Source organism: Dryobates pubescens, chromosome 12 (genome assembly GCF_014839835.1).
Source record: "Dryobates pubescens isolate bDryPub1 chromosome 12, bDryPub1.pri, whole genome shotgun sequence".
NCBI classification, from domain to species: Eukaryota; Metazoa; Chordata; class Aves; order Piciformes; family Picidae; genus Dryobates; species Dryobates pubescens.
Genome location: NC_071623.1, coordinates 5,806,991 through 5,832,086, shown reverse-complemented (window position 1 = coordinate 5,832,086; position 25,096 = coordinate 5,806,991). Strand labels below are relative to the sequence as shown.

The window sequence follows — 25,096 nt, the reverse complement described above, 5'->3', positions numbered from 1 at the left end:
TCATGGGAATTGGGGAGATAATGGAGAGCATTCCAAGCTCCTTTGCTCTATTCAATCTGACCACAGTGCTAGGCATGGCAAAGCACTCATGGTAACCTTTTTAGACTCACATCATAACATGATTTGTCCAGGTTAACACTGCAGCCTTAATGCAGACAGGACAGGCACAGGCCCTTTAGGAGTCCTGACAATTGTCTGCTCTAACTGTTTACTGCATCTAATTACCTTTGGGAGCTGAATCCTAGAACGGCTTAGGTTGGAAGGGACCTCAGATCATCTCCAAGCTCCCTACCATGCCCAGGGACACCTCTCAACTAGACTCAGCTGCTCAAGGCCTCATCCAGCCTGGCCTTCAACACCCCCAGGCAGGAGGCAGCCACAGCCTCCCTGGGCAGCCTGTGCCACACTCACCACCCTCACATTCAACTTCTTCCTCAGCTTCACTCTAACCCTGCTCTGCCTCAGCTTCAAACCATTCCCCCTTGTTCCTGGGGGTGTCCAGTGACAGGAAAGTCCCTCTGCAGCCTTCCTGCAGGATCCCTTCAGGTACTGGCAGGCAGCTCAGTCTTCTCCAGGCTGAACACCCCCAGCTCCCTCAGCCTGTGCTCACAGCAGAGCTGCTCCAGCCCTCGGCTCATCTTTGCACCCTCCTCTGGACTCTCTCCAACAGCAGCCATATCTACTGGGTTAACTTTTATATTGCCAAGCAAAAAGCCAAGGGAGAACAAGGTGAAGAGGGGACCCCCTCGTTGTGGGAGGCACCCTGGGAGCGCAGAGAGCTGTACCTCTGGCGCAGGTTCTGCCTGCGCGTCTGCTTGCTGACTTGGTACTGCACGAAGCGAGGCGTCAGCTCGGGAGTCAGCTTGATGTAAGCCCCGCGGTTGCTCCCCTCTTCGTAATAGTTAGAGGCAGAAAAGATAGTGATGACCTGCATGTGGGAAACAAGGACACTGCTGGTGGAACAGCTCTCCTCGAGGCTCCTGGCTGAAATGACCATACACAAACCAGGCCAGCTCCAGCATTAAGTGTACATGGAAAACCAGAGGTCAACAGCTGTGGTGGTCACTACATGGCTCACACTCTTTGAGCCTTCAGAACTTCAGAGGGCGGTGTGCTGGAACTCACTGTTTGATCACAGAATGACTCAGGTTGGAAAGGGCCTCAGAGATCACAGGCTCACAGGATTTAAGGGGTTGGAAGGGACCTCTGGAGATCTTCCAGTCCAAGCCCCCTGCCAGAGCAGGAGCAGAGAATCCAGCACAGGAACACATCCAGACCGGGCTGGAAAGGCTCCAGAGAAGGAGACTCCACAACCTCTCTGGGCAGTCTGTCCAGAGCTCTGTGACCCTCACAATAAAGAAACTCCTCATGTTGAGCTGGAACCTCCTGTGCTGGAGTTCATATCCATTGTCCCTTGCCCTGTTCCAGGGTGCACCTGACTCAGGCCTCTTGACCCCCAGCCCTCAGATATTAATAAACATTAAATGCCCTCTCAGTCTTCTCTCCAGAGGAACCACCCCCAGGGCTCTCAGCCTCTCCTCCCCAGGCAGTCTCCAGTCCCTTCAGCATCCTTGCAGCCCTCCCTTGGACTCTCCCCAGCAGATCCCTGTCCCTCCTGAACTGGGGAGCCCAGAGCTGGATGCAATATTCCAGCTGAGGTCTCAGCAGCGTAGAGTATTGGGAAGCAAACCTACCTGGATCTGCTGGTGACACTCTTCTTCATGCATCCCAGGATCCTATTGGCCTTCTTCGCCACCAGGGCACATTGCTGCCCCCAGGCAGAACTTGTTACCTGCCAGGACTCTCAGGTCCTTCTCCAACCTGCCCACCATGGGCAGGGACACCTCTCAACTAGACTCAGCTGCTCAAGGCCTCAACAGAAACCTCTTTCTAAGCTGGATCTGGTTTTCAGGGTTCCTGCTGGCCTGTGAGAAAGCAGGGCCAGAAGAGCAATCATTCAGTTAAAAGGCTTCTGGAGCCTCAGAGCATCTCTTGCACTGTACTTCCTCATACCTCTCCTTGGAGGTTTTGTTCCTGTGTTTTCACAGGAGCAAGTCCTGGCTGCCTGAAGCTGTGAAGAGCTTTATCAGAAGTCTGTGGTTTGTTCTGACACCTACCTTGCACACAACACCCCCAAATCCATTTTAAAGAAGTCTTTTGTTTGTTTTCCCCAGTTAGGTTTGCAGAGCACTTTACTGTGGCTTTGCCAGTGAAAGTAAGTCACAGGAGCATGGTGTTTAACATGGGAACATCTTACCTTCCCATCATGACTGATCTCATAACCTTCAGGCTTGAATTCGTGAGACCTGATGAGCATCTTCAGATTATACCTTTCAAAGAGCTTGGCAGTGACATCAGGACCAAAGTAACAACCTCCTCCTCGACACTTGTTTGGTGTGCAGCCATTCTGGCTTCTTGGATCACTCCACAGAATGTCAAGGGTCTATAATGAGCAAAGTCAAGCAGGTGAGGACTGATAGCAGGCAAGGACTGAGTGCCTATGGTTGTCTGAAGTAGTGACCATACCAAGAGCTCCACAGGACAACACCTGGGCTAACTAAGGGGTCCTGTGTTTTCTTCCTTCCAGCAGGACACTCTCTAGGGCTGAGACTTCTGTTCTCCTTTCCCTAATGAAACATTGTCTAGATTTTGGCTGAACTTACCTCAGGTGAAATACCATTTCAGCAATGCACTTCCTTTTACAGCTGAGGTTTCCCATCTCAGGGAATGGCAGCTGGGCTGTTTCAAAGAGAGCAAAAGCTGCCTGCTTTGGGTAGGGGTGTGAGAGGGGTTTGTGTGTCCCAGCACAGACCTGATAACCACACGGCTCAGTGGTTTTACCTCAGCTAGGCTTGGGAGTGGCTGCTCTAAACATGACAAGAGTTGCCTTTGGCTTTATTGTCCCTTAAATCAGTTGTCTGAAGACAAACTCAGAAGAGGAAACATAAAATTCAGTTTTGTGCTCCTAAAGTGCTGTGCAAATGAAGCTTTGCAAATTATCAGCCCTTAGTAAATGGCAGCATGACAACAGCTCTGTGCTGCCTTGAATATTCCAAGAGGAAAATAAACAGCTAGAGGACAAAAACCTCCCACTCTTGAGTAATCAGCCTGTAGGTCTCAGGTGTTGGGGTTTTTTGGGGATAGTTTCAGCATTCAGCTGCCAAAACCACAGCTAAAAAAAGCTACTCTTGGCACTGACAATTGCAGGCTGACCTATTTGACAACCACCTCTGTACCAACAGATCCAACCACTTGAGGGCAAGCAAACATCTCATACTGAGCAGTTTCCTCCTGATGGCTAAGAAAACTCTGGGTAAATGGTGTTTGGGAGGTAGGAAATCACAAGCCTGTATGACCAGAGCTGCAAAAAGCATCCAGAGAACTAAAGTTGGCGAGTCTGCCCCCCATGAATAATGGAAGGCTTAAGAATAGACAGCTCACAGAATGTGAGGGGTTGGAGGAGACCTCCAGAGAGCATCCAGGCCAATCCCCCTGCCAGAGCAGGAGCACCCAGGGCAGCTCCCACAGCAACACATCCAGCTGGCTTAGCAATGCCTCCACACAAGGAGACTCCACAACCTCTGGGCAGCCTGCTCCAGGCCTCTCACACCCTTACAGGGAAAAAGGTTTCCCTTTTGTTCCTGTGGCACCTGCTCTGCTCCAGCTGGCACCCAGTGCCCATTGGGCTGTCCTTGCACATCCCTGAGCAGAGCCTGACTCCCTTGTCCCCACACTGCCCTGCACATCTGTATCCCCAGCAATGAGAGCAGCCTTCAGGCTCCTCTGCTCCAAGCCCCAGCTGCCTCAGCCTGGCCTCACAGGGAGATCTACCACTGCCTGCAGCATCTTTGTGGGTTTGGGATGGACTCTCTCAAGCAGTTCCCTGAGGTCCTTCTTGAACTGAGAGGCCCAGAACTGGACACAAGATTCCAGATGTGGCCTCACCAGGGCAGAGCAGAGGGGCAGGAAAACCTCTCTTGACCCACACTAACCACAGCCCTTCTAATGCACCCCAGGATGTCCTTGGCCACCAGGGCACATTGCTGGCTCATGGGCATCCTTCTGTCGACCAGGACCCTCAGGTCCCTCTTTGCACTGCTCACCAACAGGTCAGTCCCCAACCTCTCCTGATCCACGGTGCTCCCTCAGATTTAATGACCCTGCCTGAACAGAGCACCTGCTGGGTTTGGCAGGAGGCACTGGGTATCAGTGTCCTCAGTGTCACCTACCTGTTTCCATTCCTTGAGGGCAGGGTCTGGAGGCAAACTTGAGGCTGAAGGCTCAGCAGAGCCTGCTGAAGAGCTGTGCTGTGTTTTCTGGTTGGCAGTATGCTTACTGGCTCTGGTTGTGGGAATTCCCTCCGTCCCTTGGTCCTGTCTGTCTGGTGCTGACTTTGGTGGCCGCATCAAAGACTTCAGCTTGAAATACAGAAATGGAATGGTTACCAGGACACACAAACAACACAGATACCAGCAGCAAGGCTCACAAGTTCCCCATCTCTGCTGATACACTCAACTCTTGCAATGCCCTCAGCTCACAGCTTTGGTGGAAGCTGCAGGTGTTTCACAGAATCAGAGAATGGTTTGGGTTGGAAGGGACCTCCAAAGCTCTTCCAGTCCAACCCCCTGCACTCAGCAGGGACATCCTCCACTACAGCAGGTTGCTCACAGCCTTGTCCAGCCTGATCCTGAATAACTCCAGGGATGGGACCTCAACTCCCTCCCCTGGGCAGCCTGCTGCAGTGTGGCAGCAGCCTCCTGGGGCAGAACTTGTTCCTCACAGCCAATCTCCATCTGATCTGCTCTTATTTCAAACCATTGCTTCTCACCTCATCCCTTCAGGCCTTTGGGATCAGTCCCTGCAGACCCCCTCAGGTACTGGAAGGCTGCTCTTAGGTCTGCCTGGAGCCTTTTCTTCAAGCCCAACACCCTCAGCTCTCAGCCTGTTCTTGTAGCAGAGGTGCTCCAACCCCCTGATCATCTTCGTGGCCCTCCTCTGGACCTGCTCCATCAGGTCCATGTCCTTCCTGTGCTGAGGGCTTCAGAACTGGACACCATAAAGGGTCATGAATGACTACAGAAGTGGTCCTTAGGAGAATCAGTGGCATGCAGTCATCTTAGAAGGACACCCCTAGGAGCTACTCTTTAGCCACATTAGATTAAGTTCAGTATGAAATAAGGCTTTAGTAATTAAAAAAAGAAATAATCTGATGTTGCAGCAAATAGTTTAACAGAGTGATTTCTAGTGAGACTACAGCCTGAAGAGCACTTTTTGACTCCTGGAGTCAATCTTAAAGCAAGCACTGCAGCAAATTCTCTAGTGGGCAGCAGCCTTTGCTGTTTCACCACCAGCCCTGCAGACCCTAAACACAAGTACCAACTACACCACAGTGACATATTTGGGTTGGCACTTGCAGAGGCTTTGCTTTCTATCCCTCAGGGAGCAGCCTCTTCAGAGCTGCTCTCACATCCCTGCCCAGACACTGACTCCTTCCAAGCCACAGCCACTCAGAAGTTCTTGCTATACAGTGAGTATGGTCTGGGCTCAGGGGTGACACTTCAGTGCCTACCTCCACTAGAACCTCAAAATATGCACCTACACTGATGGTGAAACTGCATCCACTACTGGAGCATGCTGCTAGGTTCACTTGGCTCAAATCAGTTGAGTGGCAGGTGGGTAGCAGTGAAACTGATAAAGTATTACATCAGGCCCTTTTATTGTTCAATCAGCCTCCTCCAGCATGCACAGCACCTGTGGAGCTGCATGCTGTGGCTCCATGAGTGCTCATTAATGCAGACTCCTTCCCAGGGAGAGGAAGTTCTCACACTAGCTCATTTCTGGGGTGAAAAATAAAGGCACAACCCAACACACACACACTACACACACACAAATCCTTCTCTCCTACAGACACAAGGATTGATGCAAAACAAAATGCAAACCACTGGGCTATTCCCCAGTGCCCTGACCAGGATGTGAGGCCTGGCAGTTACCAGCTGTGCCTTGAGTGGTATTGCCCTGAGCTGTGGCCCATGCATGGCTCATTAGCAAGGCTCTCCTGTGGCAGCAGCTTTGACCTGCTAATTCTTCATTTCACAGCTACTGCAGCAGTAAGACACTGAACCCAGCCCTGGTGAAAGCATGAGCAGGACCCAGCTCACAGTTCAGAAACCTACATCTGTAGTTCAGCAGCTCATTTCAGTGCATAGTGGCACAGCCCATGGAGCCTGGATTCCATGACCTGGAGTATTCATTGCCTTTCTTCACATCTTTAAGAAACAGAGATACTCCTGACTGTTCTGTAGAGCATTCATTACTGCATTAGAGTCCTAGAACGACTCATGCTGGAAGGAGCCTCAGAGCTCATCTCCAACCTCCCCACCATGCCCAGGGACACCTTTCAACTAGACTCAGCTGCTCAAGGCCTCATCTACCCTGGCCCTCAACACCCCCAGGGAGGAGGCAGCCACAGCCTCCCTGGGCAGCCTGTGCCAGACTCTCACCACCCTCACACTGAAGAACTTCCTCAGGTCTACTCTAATCCTGCTCTCCCTGAGCTTCAAACCATTCCTCCTTGTCCTGTCTCTTGACACACTCAGGAAAAGTCCATCTGCAGCCTTCCTGCAGGATCCCTTCAGGTCCTGGCAGGAAGCTCTGAAGTCCCTCTGGAGTCTTCTCCAAGCTGAAGACCCCCAGCTCCCTCAGCCTGTACTCACAGCAGAGCTGCTCCAGCCCTTGGATCATCTCTCTGGCTTCTTCTGGACTCACTCCAACAGCTCTGTGTCCTCATGCTGGGGACACCAGAGCTGGAGGCAGTTAGAAAACATAAGGCTGAGAGAAATAGCTCTATATTCCACACACAGTACACACCATGGCTTAAGCACAGGTATCTTCTGCCCACCTGCCATGGTCTACCAGGGCTGTGAATTAGAGTGAGGTGGGCAGACACGAATCAGACCCAAAGGAGACTGATGGAGGGTAGTTTCTCCACAGGCAGACAGAGACCAGTGTGGACATCCCTAGGCTGAAGGGGACTTCTGTGAACAGCAGGTCTGGATCTCCAGGATCTCCATTGATTACAAGGAGCCTAAGCAGCCTGATCACAAGCAGACATCTGTTTAGTTGCTCCAATTGAGCCCAAATCCCACATTGCTCTCCCCTAACTGAAAGAGCTGTCAGAAAACAAACCAACCCCCAAGACTTTTCAGTCTTCTCCATCTCTGAAAAGCAGGAATTCCTCTTTTCCTAAGGCCAAGTCTTGAAGTCTGATCCTGCTGGAAAGGCTCTCCAAGACGTGCAAAGCTCAGATTCTGCCAAGGCAGTGCTTCACAGGTGGAGAACTTGCCCCACACAACAGATAGCAGACGCACAGCCCCAGGGCAAAAGGTAGTGCTGGAAAGATGAGGCCAGACTGATTTCCAAAGGGTTTAGAAATGCTTCAGAATGAAGGACTCAAACTTTCTACCTAACACACCATCACTGCAGGAAGGAGGCATGTCAAGTGCTTTAACCTATTTTGAAGTCAAAAGACTCACACTATTTTATAGCAGCCAAACAATCAGTTCCCAACACCTGCTGGAAGCTTTGTTAACTTTGATTGTGACAAAAATTTACTCTTTCCTGCTTTTCCCTTCCATGCTTTCAACAGCAGCCATTTCCCAATGCAAACAACCTGATCTCAGCATTGCATTGCTCAGTTTTTTGGAGAGGACAAACCCCTTCCCCCACATGGATATGACTTCTTACCTTATTTCTCTCAAGTGCATTCAGGAACTCCAGATCTGTGGTGTCTGAAATTCCTCCATGGAGGATGAGAACTTTGCTATCAATGATAGTGGCGAGGGGGAGCCAGCTAAAGATGTCTCGTAGAAGCCCCAGGATCTGTTTGCCATGGTCCTGGAAAACACACTCTGATATCAGATCCTGTTTCTGCCACAGTCTCCTGCTTCTAAGCTAAAGATTTTGCTGATGTGTCTGCCACAGCCTGTCTGAGCACTTGCACTCAGGTGACACCATGAGCTGCAGCACTGCCAAACACATTCACAGAATCTATCTGGCTGGAAGAGACCTCCAGGATCATCCAGTCCAGCCCTCGACCCAGCACTGCAGGGTCACCACCAAACCATGTCCCCAAGCACCAGCTCCACACACTGCTTGAACACTTCCAGGGATGGTGACTCCAGCACTGCCCTGGGCAGAACATTCCAATGTGTGAGACCCCTTCCAGGGAAGAAATATTTCCTAACATCCAGCCTGAACCTTCCCTGGTGCAGCTTGGAACCATCTCCTCTGCTCCTGTCCCTTGCCACCCAGGAGCAGAGGCTGCCCCCTCCTCACTCCAACCTCCCTTCAGGGAGCTGTAGAGAGCACTGAGGTCTCCCTCAGCCTCCTCTTCTCCAGCCTGAACACCCCCAGTTCCCTCAGCCCCTCCTCTAGCCCAGTGGCTCCAGGCCCTGCTCCAGCCTCTTTGCCCTTTTCTGGACAGGCTCCAGGAAGGACATTGAGGGGCAGGAGGGAGGGGCCCAGAGCTGAACACAGCACTCGAGGTGTGGCCTCAGCAGTGCTGGGCACAGGGGGATGGTCACCTCCTGTCCCTGCTGCCCACAGTGTTTCTGATCCAAGCCAGCATACCCTTGGCCTCTTTGGCAACCTGGACACTGCTGGTTCATGTTCAGTGACTGCCAACCAACACCCCCAGGTCCCTCTCTGAGCTGCAGCTTTCCAACCACACATCCCCACACCTGTAGCTCCCCATGGGGATGTTGTGACCCAATTGCAGGACCTGGCACTTGGCCTTGTTGACCCTTATCCATTGAGCCTTGGCCTATGGGGCTCACCTGTCCAGATCTCACTGTAAAGCTTCCTTTGCAGATGGACAGAGCCACCCTGCTTGGTGTCTCTGCAAAGTGAGAGTGCCTCAATGCCCTCATTGATAGGAACATTGAAGAGGACAGATCTGACATTTCCTGTAGGGCCATTTGATTGCCTCTTGTTTTCCTTTCATGTTCACCTCTTTCTGCATTGTTGAGTGGCCTTAGGGATCTTACTTTCATCCCACAGATCTCTGAGCACAAAAGGCTAACACTTAACAACGTTGTCAGGTATTCCCCTGCTACTCCACCACATTACTGGAGTGATTTTGTACTACACTTGAACAAACTGGTTGGAAGTTTTCCTTGTTTGCACAGGTTGCATTTTACACCTGCAAGACTACACAGCAAACAGAGGAAAGAGGAGGAAGCTTACCTTGTATTTCTTCACAACTTCTTTTGTGAAGCCGTACCTGAAAATAGGACAGCATCATGAACTGGTTTTCAGCATGCCCCTTCTGAATGGTTTTCTGCACTGCAGTGTTTGCCAGGAGTGTTCTAGTCCTCTTTTTCTCCTGCTATTTTGTCTCAGTTTAAATGTGCTTTCCTCTGCCCTGTCTCTCAGTCCCTCAGTTAAACTGGTTTCTTGTACAGAGATCAGGAACAGGATCCAAACCAATAATCATCAACTGGGGTTTCTCCCATCCAAATGAAATAGATACTGGAGAGAAAGTTTAAAGGAACCTCACTGATGATGAGCAAAAACTCCTACAAAACCTCCACAGTTTTTGTCCTAAACCACTGAACTGTATTAGACAATGCCATCTGTCATGACTGTTCCCCCACAAGGGACAAGGATTGTGACAACTCATTCATGTAACACCAAGACATCTTCGGTGCAAGTGGTATTTTCACAACACCCTAACTCTCAGCTTTCATCTACCAAACTGCAGCGCTGCTAAACATGATCCTAGAATGGCTCAGGCTGGAAGGAACCTCAGAGATCATCTACTCCAACCTCCCCACCATGGGCAGGGACACCTTTCCACTAGACTCAGGTGCTCAAGGCCTCATCCAACGTGGCCCAGAGACGAGGCAGCCACAGCCTCCCTGGGCAGCCTGTGCCAGAGCCTCACCACCCTCACACTGAAGAACTTCTTCCTCAGCTCCACTCTAACCCTGCTTTGCCTCAGCTCCAAACCAATCCCCCTTGTCCTGTCTCTGGACACCCTCAGGAAAAGTCTCTCTGTAGCCTTCCTGCACGATCCCTTCAACTATTGAGAAGCAGCATTAAGGTCCCCCTGGAGTCTTCTCCAGGCTGAACACCCCCAGCACCCTCAGTCTGTCATCTTCGTGGCCTCCTCTGGACTTTCACCAACAGCTCTGTATCCTCCTTCTGCTGGGGACCCCAGAGCTGGAGGCAGGATTGGAGGCGAGGTCTGAGCAGAGCCGAGCCCAGGGGCAGAATCCCCTCTGCTGCCCTGCTGCCCACACTCCTCTGGCTGCAGCCCAGCCCACAGCTGCCTGTTGGGCTGCAGGAGGGCACTGCTGGCTCCTGGGGAGCTGCTCAGCACCCAACACCCCCAAGGCTCTTTCTTCAGAGCTCCTCTCACTCCACTCTGTACCCAGCCTGGATCTGTGCCTGGGACTGGCCTGACCCAGACACAGGACCCTGCACTCTGACCTATGGAAAAAGCCAAATTTTAAACTAAATTATCATACTTCCACCCATCCTTTTTCACTCAGGGCTGACACTCTGGAAGCTGCACTAAGCCTATTGCCTTCAATGGATTGAAATCAAGTCAGAAACAAGAAATGACTCCCATTCAAGTGTCTGTGCAACAGGTTGTTCTTTGCCACCCCCCTCCCAACCTGAGCAGCTAACACACTATTATTCTTGCTTTAGAGTATCACAGTGCCTAAAGTATCATCCAAAAGCTCCAAAATTTCTAGTGATGCTCCTCCCTACCCCAACACTGCCCCCTAAAATCTACCTCAGGTTTATGATGTAGTCCTCATGGTTTCCTCTGTTCAGGTGCAAATCGTTGGGGTAGATGAGAAGAAAGGCAAAGAGGATTATAAGAATCTCCATAGAATTCTTCCCTCTGTCCACAAAATCACCATTGAAGACATATGGGTTCTGTTCTGAAGGCAAACCATTCTGCAGCAGGAAACACAAAGAAGGGCACTTGGAGAAGCTGCTGTGCTGCCATAATAAGGGAAACAGCATTTAAAGGAGATCACCTGGGTAGAAAACCTGCAGAATACAGAGGTCTGCATTTCTGTAGTTCATAGAATCACAGAACCAGTAAGGTTGGAAAAGACCTCAAGTATTGTTCTGGTGCTGGTTGCCTGGGAGAAGAGACCAACCCCCACCTGGCTACAACCTCCCTTCAGGGAGTTATAGACAGCAAGAAGGTCTCCCCTGAGCCTCCCCTTCTCCAGGCTAAGCAACCCCAGCTCCTTCAGCCTCTCCTCACAGGGCTGTGCTCCTGACTGCTAAGAACAAGACTGTCCATGGCAGACAGCCTGTGACCTCTGTAGCTGTCCTTACGATGCTGTCTGTAATTCTTTCCTCTGCCTATTTTACCTGTATCAAACTAAATTGAAAGAGGCCAAAAGGAGCATTGTTCTTGTAATAAAATACACTCTCATGTTACTGCAACTGCTGCTTGCAAATAGAAGAGTTGTTCATAGAATTGTGGAATGGCTCAGGTTGGAAGGGACCTCAGAGCTCATCTCCTCCAAGCTCCCCAACACACCCAGGGACACCTCTCAGCTCCACTCAGCTGCTCAAGGCCTCATCCAGCCTGGCCTTCAACACCCGCAGGCAGGAGGCAGCCACAGCCTCCCTGGGCAGCCTGTGACAGACTCTTCATCACCCTTGTACTACTGAAGAACTTCTTACTCAGCCTCAGTCTAACCTTCTGCCTCAGCTTCAAACCATTCCCCCTTGTCCTGTGCCTAGACCCCCTCAGCAAAAGTCCCTGCAGGATCTCTTCAGCTATTGGAAGGCAGCTCTAAGGTCACAGAATCTTCTCTTCTGCAGGCTGAACACCCCCAGCTCCCTCAGCCTGTCCCCATAGCAGAGGTGCTCCAGTCCTTGGCTCTTCTTTGTAGCCTCCTCTGGACTCTCTCCAACAGCTCTCTGCCCTTATGCTGGAGACAGTATTCAAGGTGGGAAATACTATTTCCATGTTCACTCAGTAGTAAAAGGAAGTCTCTGCTTTCACTCTGGGCATGCACAAGAATTATCCACAGAACATCTATAAAATTACAGTTCTTGAAGGCACTCAAAGAGGTTTGGCAGCACCACAAGACAACATCCTGCTTCCTGACTACAGCTACTGTGTCCAGCATTTCATGTGTTCCTATGGCATTCCCTGCTGTACTGCCTTAGCATTCCCTGTGCTCCCATGGCAATCCCTGCTGTACTACCTTAGCATTTCCTGTGCTCCTATGGCATTCCCTGCTGTACTACCTTAGCATTCCTATGTCTCCATGGCATTCCCTGCTGTACTGCCTTAGCATTCCCTATGTCTCCATGGCATTCCCTGCTGTACTACCTTAGCATTCCCTGTGTTCCCATGGCATTCCCTGCTGTACTACTTTAGTGTTTCCTGTGTTTCTATGGCATTCCCTATGTCCCCACAGCATTCCCTGCTGTGCTGCTTTAGGAGGTTTGTTGCAGGATGCAAGATTTGGCCAGGGACTCACTTAAACATGTAAACTGAATCCTTTAGGAAATAACTTTTTTTGGTCCCTGTGCTGTTCTGTCAGGATGCACCAATGAATCCTGGGCTCTCAATTCCCACAGCAGCACAATCCTGACTGCTTGGTTTTTGCTATAGCTTCTCCCCAGTTCTCTCCTAGTTCATTTAGAAGAGCCCTGTGCTTGCTCTGTGCCAATTTACAGCACCCTCTGCTAATGCAGTGGGTTGGAGTGGCTTTAAAAGCAAGGTTGGAATTCAGGAGTGGGACAGACCCGAGGCACTCAGCAGCAGCTCCTGGAAAGATGAATTAAAAGCTTTTGCTTAACGCCCCCCCCTCCCCAGGCATGTGAATCACCAGCAGATGGTCAGCACACAGCCACTCTAACTGCAGTCCTCACGCAAAGAGATCTGCTGCAACGTTCTCCAGGCTCTCATTCTTCTTCTGCAACTCTTAGTTTTACATGAGAGGCTCTTTTGGGACTCCTAACTTGAATGTGACATTCCAGTTTTGTTCCACACTCGTGCAAAGCTCATATATCATCTTTTTCTCTGGTTTCAAGGAACAACCAAGGCAAAACGACATTACAGGCTGTTAACAGCCTCTGACATGTCAAAGAGGCAAAAGAGGCCCTCTTAACGATTAGCAGCTTGCTGCCGGGCATCATTACTGCCTCTGCTGGGTTAGTGATTAATTAACTTCCGTTTGTTGTTTGCATTTTCTACAGCTTCAGGCTAGTTCTGCCCACAGCAGCCATTTAACAATCTGCCTTAGCAACATACCATTTCAAATTCGAGGGTTTCAAAGAACTGCAGGAAATGCTGGCCACTTAATGGCAGGGACTGGATGCACCTCACAAACTGGCTAGCGAGAACAAAAGTATTTCCCTTGGGCTCACCCCAAGCAGGTGTCAGGATTACACATGCTGTTACAATCAGACCTGCGGTGATGAGCTGTAGATTGCTGGCAGCTGTGTGCTCGCTGTTAGCAGTCTGGGGAAGTGCTGGAACCAAAGTTCCCTGGGCAGAGCCATACACACTCATGGCACCTGGTCTGTATGCAGGCCTCCAAAGTGCCTCAGTAGCTATTTCAGCTGTGCACACACCTGAGGTCACCACACTCCTCAGGGCACTGTTTAGGATTGGCCCCTCTTGCACCTTAAATGGTTACGAGTGGTTCATACCAGCTTCGAGCAAGAAATCCCTCCCAACTGAAGCACTTGAGAGGGAAGCAGAAAAATATGGATCCCAGGGGGGGACTGGGTTTGCTGCTTGTCTGAGTAAACTGCTTGGAGGGGACAGAAAATACTGTGAGATTTAATTTGCTTCTAAATAACTAAGCAGCTCTATCACATGATTTCTGCATTCCCCAGACACTTTCTGTCCATTTTATTTGCTTTAGAGGAAGGACTCCCCTAGACCCTCAACAGAGAATGACCGGGGGCAAACTCCAGTCCCTGAAGTCAGGGGGAGTTTTGCCTCTGAATTTATTCACAGCAGGTTTTAGTCCTTGCTTAAGAGGCTTTTTTCTCTTTGTAACATCTATTAGAGTGGGAAGGGGGGGGAACAATCAGCTTCCACCTACACCAAAAGAGTAAAATTTAGGCTGATTGCAGTTGTAAATATAACACACAAAGCCACAAAGATGACCTAAGACATGGAACACCTCTGCTATGAGGATGGGCTGAGAGCTGGGGTTGTTCAAGCCTAGAGAAGACTCCAGGCCTTAGAGCTGCCTCCCAATACCTGAAAGGATCCTTCAGGAAGGCTGCAGAGGGACTTTTCATAAGGGCCTAGCAATAGGACAAGGGGAAATGGTTTGAAGGTGAGGGAGAGCAGGGTTAGACTGAAGCTGAGAAAGAAGTTCTTCAGCAGGAGGGTACTGGGACTCTGGAATAGGCTGCCCAGGGAAATTGTGGATGTCTCCTCTCTGGGGGTGTTGAAGGCTAGTTTGGGGAGGTTGGAGTAGTCATGGGGTCTGTGGTGACAGGTTGGACTTAATGATCTTTGAGTCTTTTCCAACCATGGTGATTCTGTGAGTAAATGATCTCTGAGGTCCCTTCCAACCTAAGCCATTCTATCATTCAGTGAAAACAGGGTTGTTTTTTAACCCCCATTCCAGGCTCTGTGTATGAAGCCAATCTGTGTCACACTCTTATTCCAGGTTTTTAAAAACAGAAGATTGTTCTAATTAAAGTCACAGCTAGAAGACTGCAAGCCAAGGACCAGCTCAATGTGGCTGATGGCTACAGACAGAAAAAGGTCTGACTATACTTAACACAGGCTGCAGGTGTGCACTTGGGCACAACAAAGAAGTTTCCATACAAGTAGCAGATAAAGTGTAGCAAAGGTGGAAAGCTCAAATCAAAGAGAGCATCTGCTGCATGAAAGGTGGTGATTCATGCTACAGATAAATGTGAACCTAAATATAGGCCCTTTCTCACATGGCACTTCAATATACAATTGTGGAAAAGACAGCCTGGAGCTGAAGCTTTTTCACATCAGTAAAGCTTTGAACATTAAAAAATGATCAGATTTTTGGTTTTACATTAACAAATGACCAGATCTGTTGGTTTTTTTACACTACAAAGTGATCAGCTCTTCACAGATATCTAAGGGGTGCCCAAGGTACTTTCATTCGGTGCAGGCTACTTGATTGCTTCCAAAACTTCAACACCTTTTAAACAGAAGGCATTTGTTGTTTGTTTCCTGTGCACAGATAACACCACTAAAAACCACTTTGCAGGTATCAGTGGAAGGCCTAAATCAAAGTTCTGTATTTTTTCTGGAGGGCCACAATGGTCTAGTGTTAGATCAGGATCTAAGTGAGCTCCTGAGTTTAGAAGCTTTTAGTCAATAGGGAATACTGACTGGAGGGCTGGAGCAGCTCTCCTATGAGGACAGACTGAGGGAGTTGTTCAGTCTGGAGAAGGGAAGGCTCTGAGGAGACCTAGTTGTGGCCTTCCAGTATCTGAAGGGGGCCTACTAAAAAGCTAGGAAGGGACTTTTTAGGGTGCCAGGTGATAAGACCAGAGGGAATGGAGCAAAACTAAAAATGGTTACATTCAGATTGGATGTTAGGAAGAAGTTTTCCACCATGAGGGTGGTGAGAGACTGGCACAGGTTGTCTAGGGAGGTGGTAGAAGCCTCATGCCTGGAAGTTTTGAAGGCCAGGCTGGCTGTGAGCAACCTGATCTAGTGTGAGTAGTCCCTGCCCATTGCAGGGGGGTTGGAACTGGCTGCTCCTTGAGGTCCCTTCCAACCCTGACAATTCTATGATTCCAACACAAACCAGTGGCAGGACTTTAGAGACGTTGCAAGGAACCTTCTTAAACTTTGGCTCAGTTCCAGTTCAGCATTTAGGAAGATAAAGATCTCCTGGATTTCCTCCTTCAGAGTGAGCAGGAGGATATGGAGAAGGAAGAGCTAAGACAAAGACCCCATTCAAAGTGCTGCAGGATTTGTGTGTGCACACCACATGAATGCTTCTGACGGTGATAAATCTTACCAGACATAAATCCATGTTCTTAACAAGTCTTTAAGTGAAAATGCTACATCAAAGACCATCTTGCTTACCTTGTAGAATATCAGCAAAAGATCATCCAGGTTTCCATGCAAATCTCCTGCAGGAAACAAAAGTTCTTAATTAAGAACTTCATTTTCTCCCAGAGGAGGACAATAAACTGAATTAGTTAATCCTAACATGATTTCCCCCAAGCTTCCTTTAGTAATTTGCCTTTGGTTAGGATTAGCTTTATTTTAAGGTACATGCTGAAGCTGCTTGTAAAATCTGCTAGTTGAATGCTTTCAAAAATATACAAAGGGTTTGCAGGAAGTTTTTGTCTTTCCAGCTGGATCTGAAGCTCAGATCAGTCACACACCAATGGCTCAACTCAGGGAAATAAATGGGAGTAGGATGAACAAGCATCCTGTGAACCTGAACCCCAGGAAATGTCACTAAAAGACCCTTAGAAATATGCTGCAATTTCTACCTCCTAACAAGTTTAAATTTACTAAGCCCCATTGGATGTGTCTGATTCATGGCCAGGTTTTGATTACTACAAGCAGGATTTGATGGAAAGTATCAAGAACAGGCCATGCTTTTATGGCTACAGGAATGACACATTAGGCCCTCTCTGAAAGGTTTGGAACAGGCAGGGGGATTGCACTCCAACACCATGGATCACTGCAGCATAGCTCCCCTCTGCATGACTGAATTTCATGTGCACAGAACCAACCTTCTTATATCTGTGACTCACCACCATGAAGTCACAGAATGGTTTCAAAACCTCTCTTATGATAATAGGCTTTCAGCTCCCAAGAGCAGGAAAAGAGAAACATAGAATGGCTCAGGGTGGAAAGGACCTTGGTGATCATCTACTCCAACCTCCCCTCTATGGGCAGGGACACCTCTCAACTAGACTCAGCTGCTCAAGACCTCACCCAGCATGGCCTTGGAAAAGGAGGCATCCACAGCCTCCCTGGGCAGCCTATTCCAAAGTCTCATCACCTTCATACTGAAGAACTTCTTGTCAGCTTCAGTCTAACCCTGCTCTCCCTCAGCTCCAAACCAATCCCCCTTGTCCTGTCTCTGGACACCCTCAGGAAAAGTCCTGCAGCCTTCCTGCAGGATCCCTTCAACTATTGAGAAGCAGCTCTAAGGTACCCCCAGAGTCTTCTACAGGCTGAACACCCCCAGCACCCTCAGTCTTGTCATCTTTGTGGCCTCTGGACTCACTCCAGCAGCTCTGTGCCCATCTCCTGCTGGGGACACCAGAACTGGAGGCAGAATTGGAGGTGAGGTCTCAGCAGAGCCGAGCCAAGGGGCAGAATCCCCTCTCCTGCCCTGCTGCCCACACTCCTCTGCCCTGCAGCACAGCACACAGCTGCCTGCTGGGCTGCAGGAGGGCACTGCTGGCTCCTGGGGAGCTGCTCAGCACCCAACAGCCCCAAGACTCTATCTTCAGAGCTCCTCTCAACCCGCTCTGCACCCAGCACACACTGCTGCTAGCTGTCAAGAGTTCCTGTCACCATTGCTGTTCTGTTCTGCAGAGTCAGGATACTGCCTAATTCCCCACAGTTTACCAAAGCACAGCAAAATAGAAAGGCAAGGAGCTCTTAGTTCTTTACCTTGTGCCACATCAGTCTCAAGCTGTGCCAGGGGAGGTTTAGGATGGATGTTAGGAAGAAATTCTTCCCAGCAAGAGAGACTGGCCATGGGAATGTGCTGCCCAGGGAGGTGGTGGAGTCACCATCACTGGAGGTGTTTAAAAAGAGGCTGGATGAGGCACTCAGTGCCATGGTTTAGTTGATGAGATGGTGTTGGGTGATAGGTTGGACTGGATCTCAAAGGTCTTTTCCAACCTGGTTAATTCTGTATCACTCTGTGAGGCTAATTTGTTGGTTGCATAAAGACTGATCCTTCCTCTTGGGTCCCTTTAGAAATAAGGGTTTATTCTAATTTCTCTTTACCCTAGATAGACCTACTGTCAATGAAAGGGCTTGTTTACCACCCCTATTAAGCCCTCATTAAAACTGTAACTGATTAAACAATGATGGTGAAGTCTTTTTCCCAGTAAGTAGAAAAGGCAGTGAGAGTTGCAGCCAGTGATCAAAATACTTGGTGGCATTTTAGAGAGGAAAGTGCAGGAACCTTTAAGTGACACTGCAGTGGTAGCTGAATTTATTCTGACTCACTCAGAAATGTTTAATGAGAAAAGGAAAGAGGAGCTGGGGCTGTTCTTAAAATATACTTCATATGACTCAGGAAGCTTTTAATTTTGTGTTTGTTCCAATTTATGCATTTGTGTAAATAAACAAACTCATCAAGAACTTTCTTGTAATGGCAAGATTTGGAAATGTATCACAGAATGTTAGGGGTTGGAAGGGACCTCCAGAGATCACCCAGAGATGTGGCAGAGCAGGAGCACCCAGGGCACGTCACACAGGAACACATCCAGGTGTGTTGGCAATGTCTCCAGAGAAGGAGACTCCACCTCCTCTCTGGGCAGCCTGCTCCAGCCCTCTGCCACACTCACAGGGAAACAGTTTTCCCTTCTGTTCCTGTGGCACCTCCTCTTCTCCAGCTGGCACCCAGCGCCCCTTGTCCTGTCCTTGGACATCCCTGAGCAGAGTCTGGCTCCATCCTCTTGGCACTCACCCTTTGCATATTTATAAACATTAAATTAGGTCACCCCTCAGGCTCCTCTGCTCCAAGCATCAGCCTGTCCTCGCAGAGAGATGTTCCACTGCCTGCAGTATCTTTGTGGCTCTGGGATTGACTCTCTCAAGCAGCTCCCTGAGGTCCTTCTTGAACTGAGGGGCCCAGAACTGGACACAATATTCCAGATGTGGCCTTGCCAGGGCGGAGCAGAGAGGCAGGAGAACCTCTCTTGACCTACTAACCACAGCCCATCTAATCCACCCCAGGATGGGGTGGCCACAAGGGCACATTGCTGGCTCATGGGCATCCTTCTGCCCACCAGGACCTCTAGGTCCTTTCCCCCAGAGCTCCTCTCCAACAGGTCAGTCCCCAGTAGAGGAAGGACGTGGACCTGATGGAGCAGGTCCAGAGGAGGGCCACTAAGATGATCAGGGGGCTGGAACATCCAACTACTTCAAGTATCAACCCGTAGCCCAAAGTGGTGATCTCCTCTGGGACTTTACCACAGACAGTTATCTCCTTGGAGTAGGAAGTTGAAAGATGGGTGATATTTGGCATCTCCTTGAGAACCCTCCTAGTTTCACATAGCAGCTGCAGTACATAGCGGGCATGAAGCAGCTGTGAGGGGAAAAAAACAGGCAGGGAGAAAAGGCAGACTCCATTAGCAGCAGCAACACTTCTGTCTGCATTCTTAAATCAGACATGCATTGCCAAGCAGCATTTATACTACACACCTCCAGCCATGATTGCAGGCTGGATGGGTTAGTGCTGGGAGTTAGGAGTGTTCATAGCTTTGTGAAGGGACATAAAGACCTTAATGAACTTGCTTTACATATTTCCTTGCTTTGTTTCTACTCTTCCAATTGACAGAAAGGTAAGAGATTGACTTATGCAGCACTCAGAATCACTGCATAAGGTCAAAGTAAGTGTGTGTGGGGGGGAAAAAAGGCTGTGAAAACAGACCAACCCCAAAACACCCAACCCCACACAACAGACACCCCAACAAAAGCTGTGAAAACAGACCAACCCCAAAACACCCAACCCCAAAACACCCAACCCCACACAACAGACACCCCAACAAAAGCTGTGAAAACAGACCAACCCCAAAACACCCAACCCCACACAACAGACACCCCAACAAAAGCTGTGAAAACAGACCAACCCCAAAACACCCAACCCCACACAACACACACCAACAAAACCCCCCCAAAAATCCTGAAGGCCATAGATGATCTTCCAGCAAACTGCAAAACTAATGAGAGGGGAAGTCCAGCAAGGGCTGCCTTGGTAAGACTTATCAAGGAACCCCAGAATCACAGCTGTCTTCCTGTTCACTGTGAAGATGTTCTGGCAGTGCAACATTGAAGCTTCTGGGCTTCTCTGCTAATGCTTTTCATGAGCATTTTGTCCATTTTGAGGCTTTCACAGAATCAGAGAATGGTTTGGGTTGGAAGGGGCCTCCAAAGGTCATCTGATCCAAATGCCCAATTTAATTTAGACACAGGTCTGAGCAATCTGCTTAGAAGAGACAGATGAGCTGCTGACTGACTTTTCAAGGTCTGTGTTTTTAAAAGGAACAAAAAAAGGCCAATTAAATGTAATTATTTCCTTATGAAAATGCCAACCACAGTAAGAGAGGAGCTGTCAGTGAAGTCTGGGTAGGCTCATTTATCATGTGCTTTATATTTTGCCACCTCTAACATCAGCCTCCACAGAAAATTACAGAACAGGCCTCCCACTCATTATGTAGTCAATTAAAAAAGCAAGACAGACCCTTAGCCTTTAGACACAGTACCCTGCTAAGCATAAGTGACCACGAGTTCAGCCAGGGTTGTGCCATGTGATGCTTCCCTGCCAACCCTCACCTTGTAAGAGGGCAGCAAAGGGATTGCTCAGGAACACAGAGAATGAGCAACACCTTCTTAGTCTCTTGGCAGCTGCAGACAGCAAGCTCCTGAGATTTGTGCTGCCACCCTGTCCCACTACCTCAGTGATGCTTTCTGTTCACTCTTGCCTTATGGTGGAGTCTTACATGTTAAAATGTGGTGACTAACCCTTACAACTCAATTCCTCTAAGAAGAATAGGGTGGGGGAAAAAAAGTGCCCCCCCCCAGGGAGCATTTTTAACACAGAAAAAAAGATAAGTAGTTTCTAAGTTATGTAAGGACACCAGATCAAGGGAGGTTCTCCTCCCCCTCTGCTCTGCCCTAGTGAGACCTCACCTGGAATATTACATCCACTTTTGGGCTCCCCAGTTCAAGAGGGACAGGGATCTGCTGGAGAGAGTCCAAGGGAGGGTTACAAGGATGCTGAAGGGACTGGAGACTGCCTGGGGAGGAGAGGCTGAGAGCCCTGGGGGTGGTTAGTCTGGAGAGGAGAAGGCTGAGAGGGGATTTAATAAATGTTTATAAGTATCTGAGGGCTGGGGGGTCAAGAGGGAGGGGACAGGGGCAGGCTCTGCTCAGTTGCACCCTGGGATAGGCCAAGGGGCAATGGATGTAAACTGCAGCACAGGAGGTTCCACCTCAACCTGAGGAGGAGCTTCTTCACTGTGAGTGTCACAGAGCACTGGAGCAGGCTGCCCAGAGAGGTTGTGGAGTCTCCTTCTCTGGAGACTTTCCAGCCCTATCTGGATGTGTTCCTGTGTGACCTGTGCTGGATTCTGTAGTCCTGCTTTGGCAGGGGTGTTGGACTCGATCTCCAGAGGTGCCTTCCAACCCTGTGATCCTGTGACCTTCCCTAGTCCTGCACCCTCACTGTTATCCCTACCTTGCAGCTGCTAAGGGTTCCCATTTCATGATCACTGTAATCAAAATGCTGGAAGTAGAGGTCCCTACTAGTAGCTGCCAAACACTGAATCAAATCTGGGAACTGATCTGGCTGAAAACAGATTGCTTTTGATTTTGTTGTGTCAGCTTCCAGCCAGAATGATTTCCAAAGGCAGCTCACCATGTACCTACAGGGGGCTAGCAGGGAAGGGTCATGGGGCGTAAAGGAGGGGTGAGATATCTCCTTGAGCACCAGTTTAGCCTTACCTTAGATCCAACTGATTGTGGAGCTATACCTTGACAAGAGATTTAAAATCAGTATAAAGAACTCAAACTGGGTGCAACTTACTTGTTCATTCCTGAAAGCATGAAGAAGAGCATTGGCATCTTCAACAGTGAGGGGGAATGAGAGTCGTGGTCCATAATAGGAATCTGGAACATCAATCTGCTTTTCAAATTCTCTTAAACACAAGTCTTCATCCACCACCTGGGAAACACTGGGCATGGTGAAAATGTGGGAGACTGCAACACAAGGGAAGAAAACCAACAGTGTGGAAACTCCACCAGTCTCCCACAGGGGGACCAGAATCAGTTAAATGTAACTGAAGCTTTATTTGTGGCAGTGTTGTGGTGGCTAACTCTTGCCTTGTATAGTAGGAGAGAATAGAATAGAATAAACCAGGTTGGAAAAGACCTCCAAGATCATCAAGTCCAACCTATCACCCAACACCACCTAATCGACTAAACCATGGCACCAAGTGCCTCAGCCAGGCTCTTCTTACACCTTCAGGGATAGTGACTCCACCACCTCCCTGGGCAGCACATCCCAATGGCCAATCTCTCTTGCTGGGAAGAACTTCTTCCTAACATCCAGCCTGAACCTCCCCTGGTGCAGCTTGAGACTGTGTCCTCTTGTTCTGCTGCTGGGTGCCTAGGAGAAGAGACCAACTCCCACCTGGCTACAACCTCCCTTCAGGTAGCTGTAGACAGCAAGAAGGTCTCCCCTGAGCCTCCTCTTCTCCAGGCTAAGCAACCCCAGCTCCCTCAGCCTCTCCTCACAGGGCTGTGCTCCAGACCCCTCCCCAGCTTTGTTGCCCTTCTCTGGACACCTTCCAGCAGCTCAACATCTTTCCTATGCTGAGGAGCCCAGAGCTGGACACAGCACTCAAGGTGTGGCCTAACCAGTGCTGAGGACAGGGGCACAATGACTTCCCTGCTCCTGCTGGCCACACTGTTCCTGATGCAGGTCAGGATGCCCTTGGTCCAGATGTTCCCAGATTTTTTTCACAAGACTGTAAATAAACAAACAAACCTAAACCCAAGCAAAACCCAAACAAAGAAACAAACCAACCCCAAACAAAAAACCAAACAACCAACAAAAAACCCCAAACCAAACCAACCAACCAACATCCTAAACAACACAAAAAGACCCAGGCCAAACCACCAGCAAAACATTTTGCACTGAAGCTGTGGAGCAATCTGCTCTCAAGGGTCATAAGAAATGTAACCTGCCATTAACTTTCTCCTCCTTCCCTCACAAAGCAAGAAAATCCAAGTCATGGTTGATCATTCAGTGACCAGCATCTCTTTAAAGTTTACACTTTGAAGACAGCCTTTAAAGCTTCACTTTTGTTGCTTCTCTTTTTCTGTGTACTATTTTGGGGCTAAATACCAGAGATGCTATTAAAAGTGATCAACACATCCCTGTTATTTGCAGTGGATTGCAAAGCATTCCCTCCTGGATACATCTAGCAGACAATACCAACTTCTGGCTGGTTGCCATAAAGCCATTGGCTGAAATCAAGTAAACAAAACCATAGAGGTAAAAGTAGAGCATAGGTTCTACTTTTCCTGGAACAAGGAGAGAAACAGGAACACAGCTAATGACTTCAATATTTTCTTGGCATACCCTTGGATTGTAACTGAGTGGACAGCAGATTTTAGTGCTTGCTTCTTGCAGGTTGCCTTTATAAACACATCATTCTAAAAGAGAAAAACAAACCTCAGAAGACAGTGTTATAGAATGGTTTGGGTTGGAAGGGACCTCTGAAGGCCATGCAGTCCAACCCCCTCTGCAGTCAGCAGGGACATCCTCAACTAGATCAGGTTGCCCAGAGCCCTGTTGAGCCTCACCTTGAATATCTCCAGGGATGGGGCCCCAACCACCTCCCTGTGCATCCTGTTCCATTGTTCCACTACCCTCATAGTAAAGAGCTTGTTCTTAACATCCAATCTCAAGCTGCTCTTCTCCAGTTTGGAGCCATTGCCCCTCATCCTATCACTACAGGCAGCTGCTGTTGCAGAGTTGCTTTTGAGAGGGGATTATTGTCAACAGCCTGTGCTGGGCTGCAGGCAAGTTTTCTGTAACCTTGATTAGATGCAGCTGGGAGTAAATATGTATTATTTATTGCTGGAGGAGCACCTGTGGCTGTGCCTCAGCGTTCACAGCATGCAGAAGTGGCACGTGGCCTCATCAATGATGAGATTCACAAAGGTCAACTTGTCCAGTAACTAGATACATTCAATGCTAAAGAAATAAATGGATTTAAAAACCCCCACGAAATAAAACATGTCTTTTGTCAGCTCTGGATTGAAAACCAAACCAAACACCACCTTTTCTATCAGCTCTTCTGCTGTGAGCTGATTAGCACATTCAGTGTGCAGCCATGCAAATGGATTAAGGCATCAGGTAACAGCAAGGTGCTCAGGGTTCACTGTTTCCACCCAGGACAGTCTGATTTGCAGTCTTGCACTACAGTTCTGGCTTCTCACCAGAATGTCACTCATGGGCTCAAACTGCTGGGTCCTACACAGTGATCAGCCAAGCACATCTGCACCAAGCCTTGGGCCAACTTTAGCAGCAGCTCCCTGGACAGCATCTCCCTCTGTGCCCTACCTCTCAGGAGGTGGGTGGCTGCAGGTTATGCAGCCAGTTCCCCAAACCACCTGAAATCCTTCTCATTTGCCTGTTCTTGCCAGAGGCTCTCCTCATCTGATGTGACTCCTTCAGAGTCAGAGGTCTTCTCAGCATTTCAAGCCAGGCATATCCCTGCCCATGCCTGCTCCTACTCCAGCCCTCCCTTCCTGCACACAGCAGGCTACTCATCTACTTCTGAACATGAATCTGCCTTCCCTGCAGCCTCACTCCTGTTTTGGCATATTGCCAGGCTGAGAAACCAAATCCACTTTCCTGCAGAGAATCTCTTTGCAAAGCACCCCCCATTTTCCACCACTTTTGGACAAATTCTCAAAAGCAAGTCATGATCATTAGCCTTGGAGAGCACTTATGTCTCCTGAGGCAATCTTTCAGATGGATTCTAAGGCTCCTTCCCACACAGGACAACTGTTTCATCTCATAACAGTCAGTAATGGATGCCCTAAAGCAGCCTGGGGATTATAGCATGCTGGCCAACAAGTACCCCAGCTCACCACAAGCCCCATGCAGGGCTAATTCTGAAGGATCAGCACCCTTCTCATTAGTCATCTTCTAGGCAAAGTTGTCAAGGCTCTTTCAGCCCCTCCTGAAATACAGGGATGGAGACTTTTGGCATGCCTACCTCAGGTATGTATTAAGACTGAATGAAATACCCTCTGCCAGCACCTGCACCTCTCCACTGACTACAGGGAGCACAGGGAACAACCTGCTTT

At 49.2% G+C, this 25,096-nt stretch overlaps 1 protein-coding gene across 1 annotated transcript in view; it reads right to left on the bottom strand.

Moving 5' to 3' along the window:
* The window catches only part of PPEF1 (protein phosphatase with EF-hand domain 1), a 54,457-nt gene that overhangs the window by 3,719 nt on the left and 25,642 nt on the right, over window positions 1-25,096 (bottom strand). Inside the window, exons 5-13 of the mRNA XM_009900786.2 lie at window positions 21,798-21,970; window positions 19,184-19,298; window positions 16,094-16,140; window positions 10,802-10,968; window positions 9,244-9,280; window positions 7,744-7,893; window positions 4,230-4,418; window positions 2,258-2,443; window positions 786-928 (exon numbers count right to left, since the gene is read on the bottom strand). Of these exons, the coding sequence (XP_009899088.2) occupies window positions 786-928; window positions 2,258-2,443; window positions 4,230-4,418; window positions 7,744-7,893; window positions 9,244-9,280; window positions 10,802-10,968; window positions 16,094-16,140; window positions 19,184-19,298; window positions 21,798-21,970 (1,207 nt within the window). The remainder of the gene's footprint in view (window positions 1-785; window positions 929-2,257; window positions 2,444-4,229; window positions 4,419-7,743; window positions 7,894-9,243; window positions 9,281-10,801; window positions 10,969-16,093; window positions 16,141-19,183; window positions 19,299-21,797; window positions 21,971-25,096) is intronic.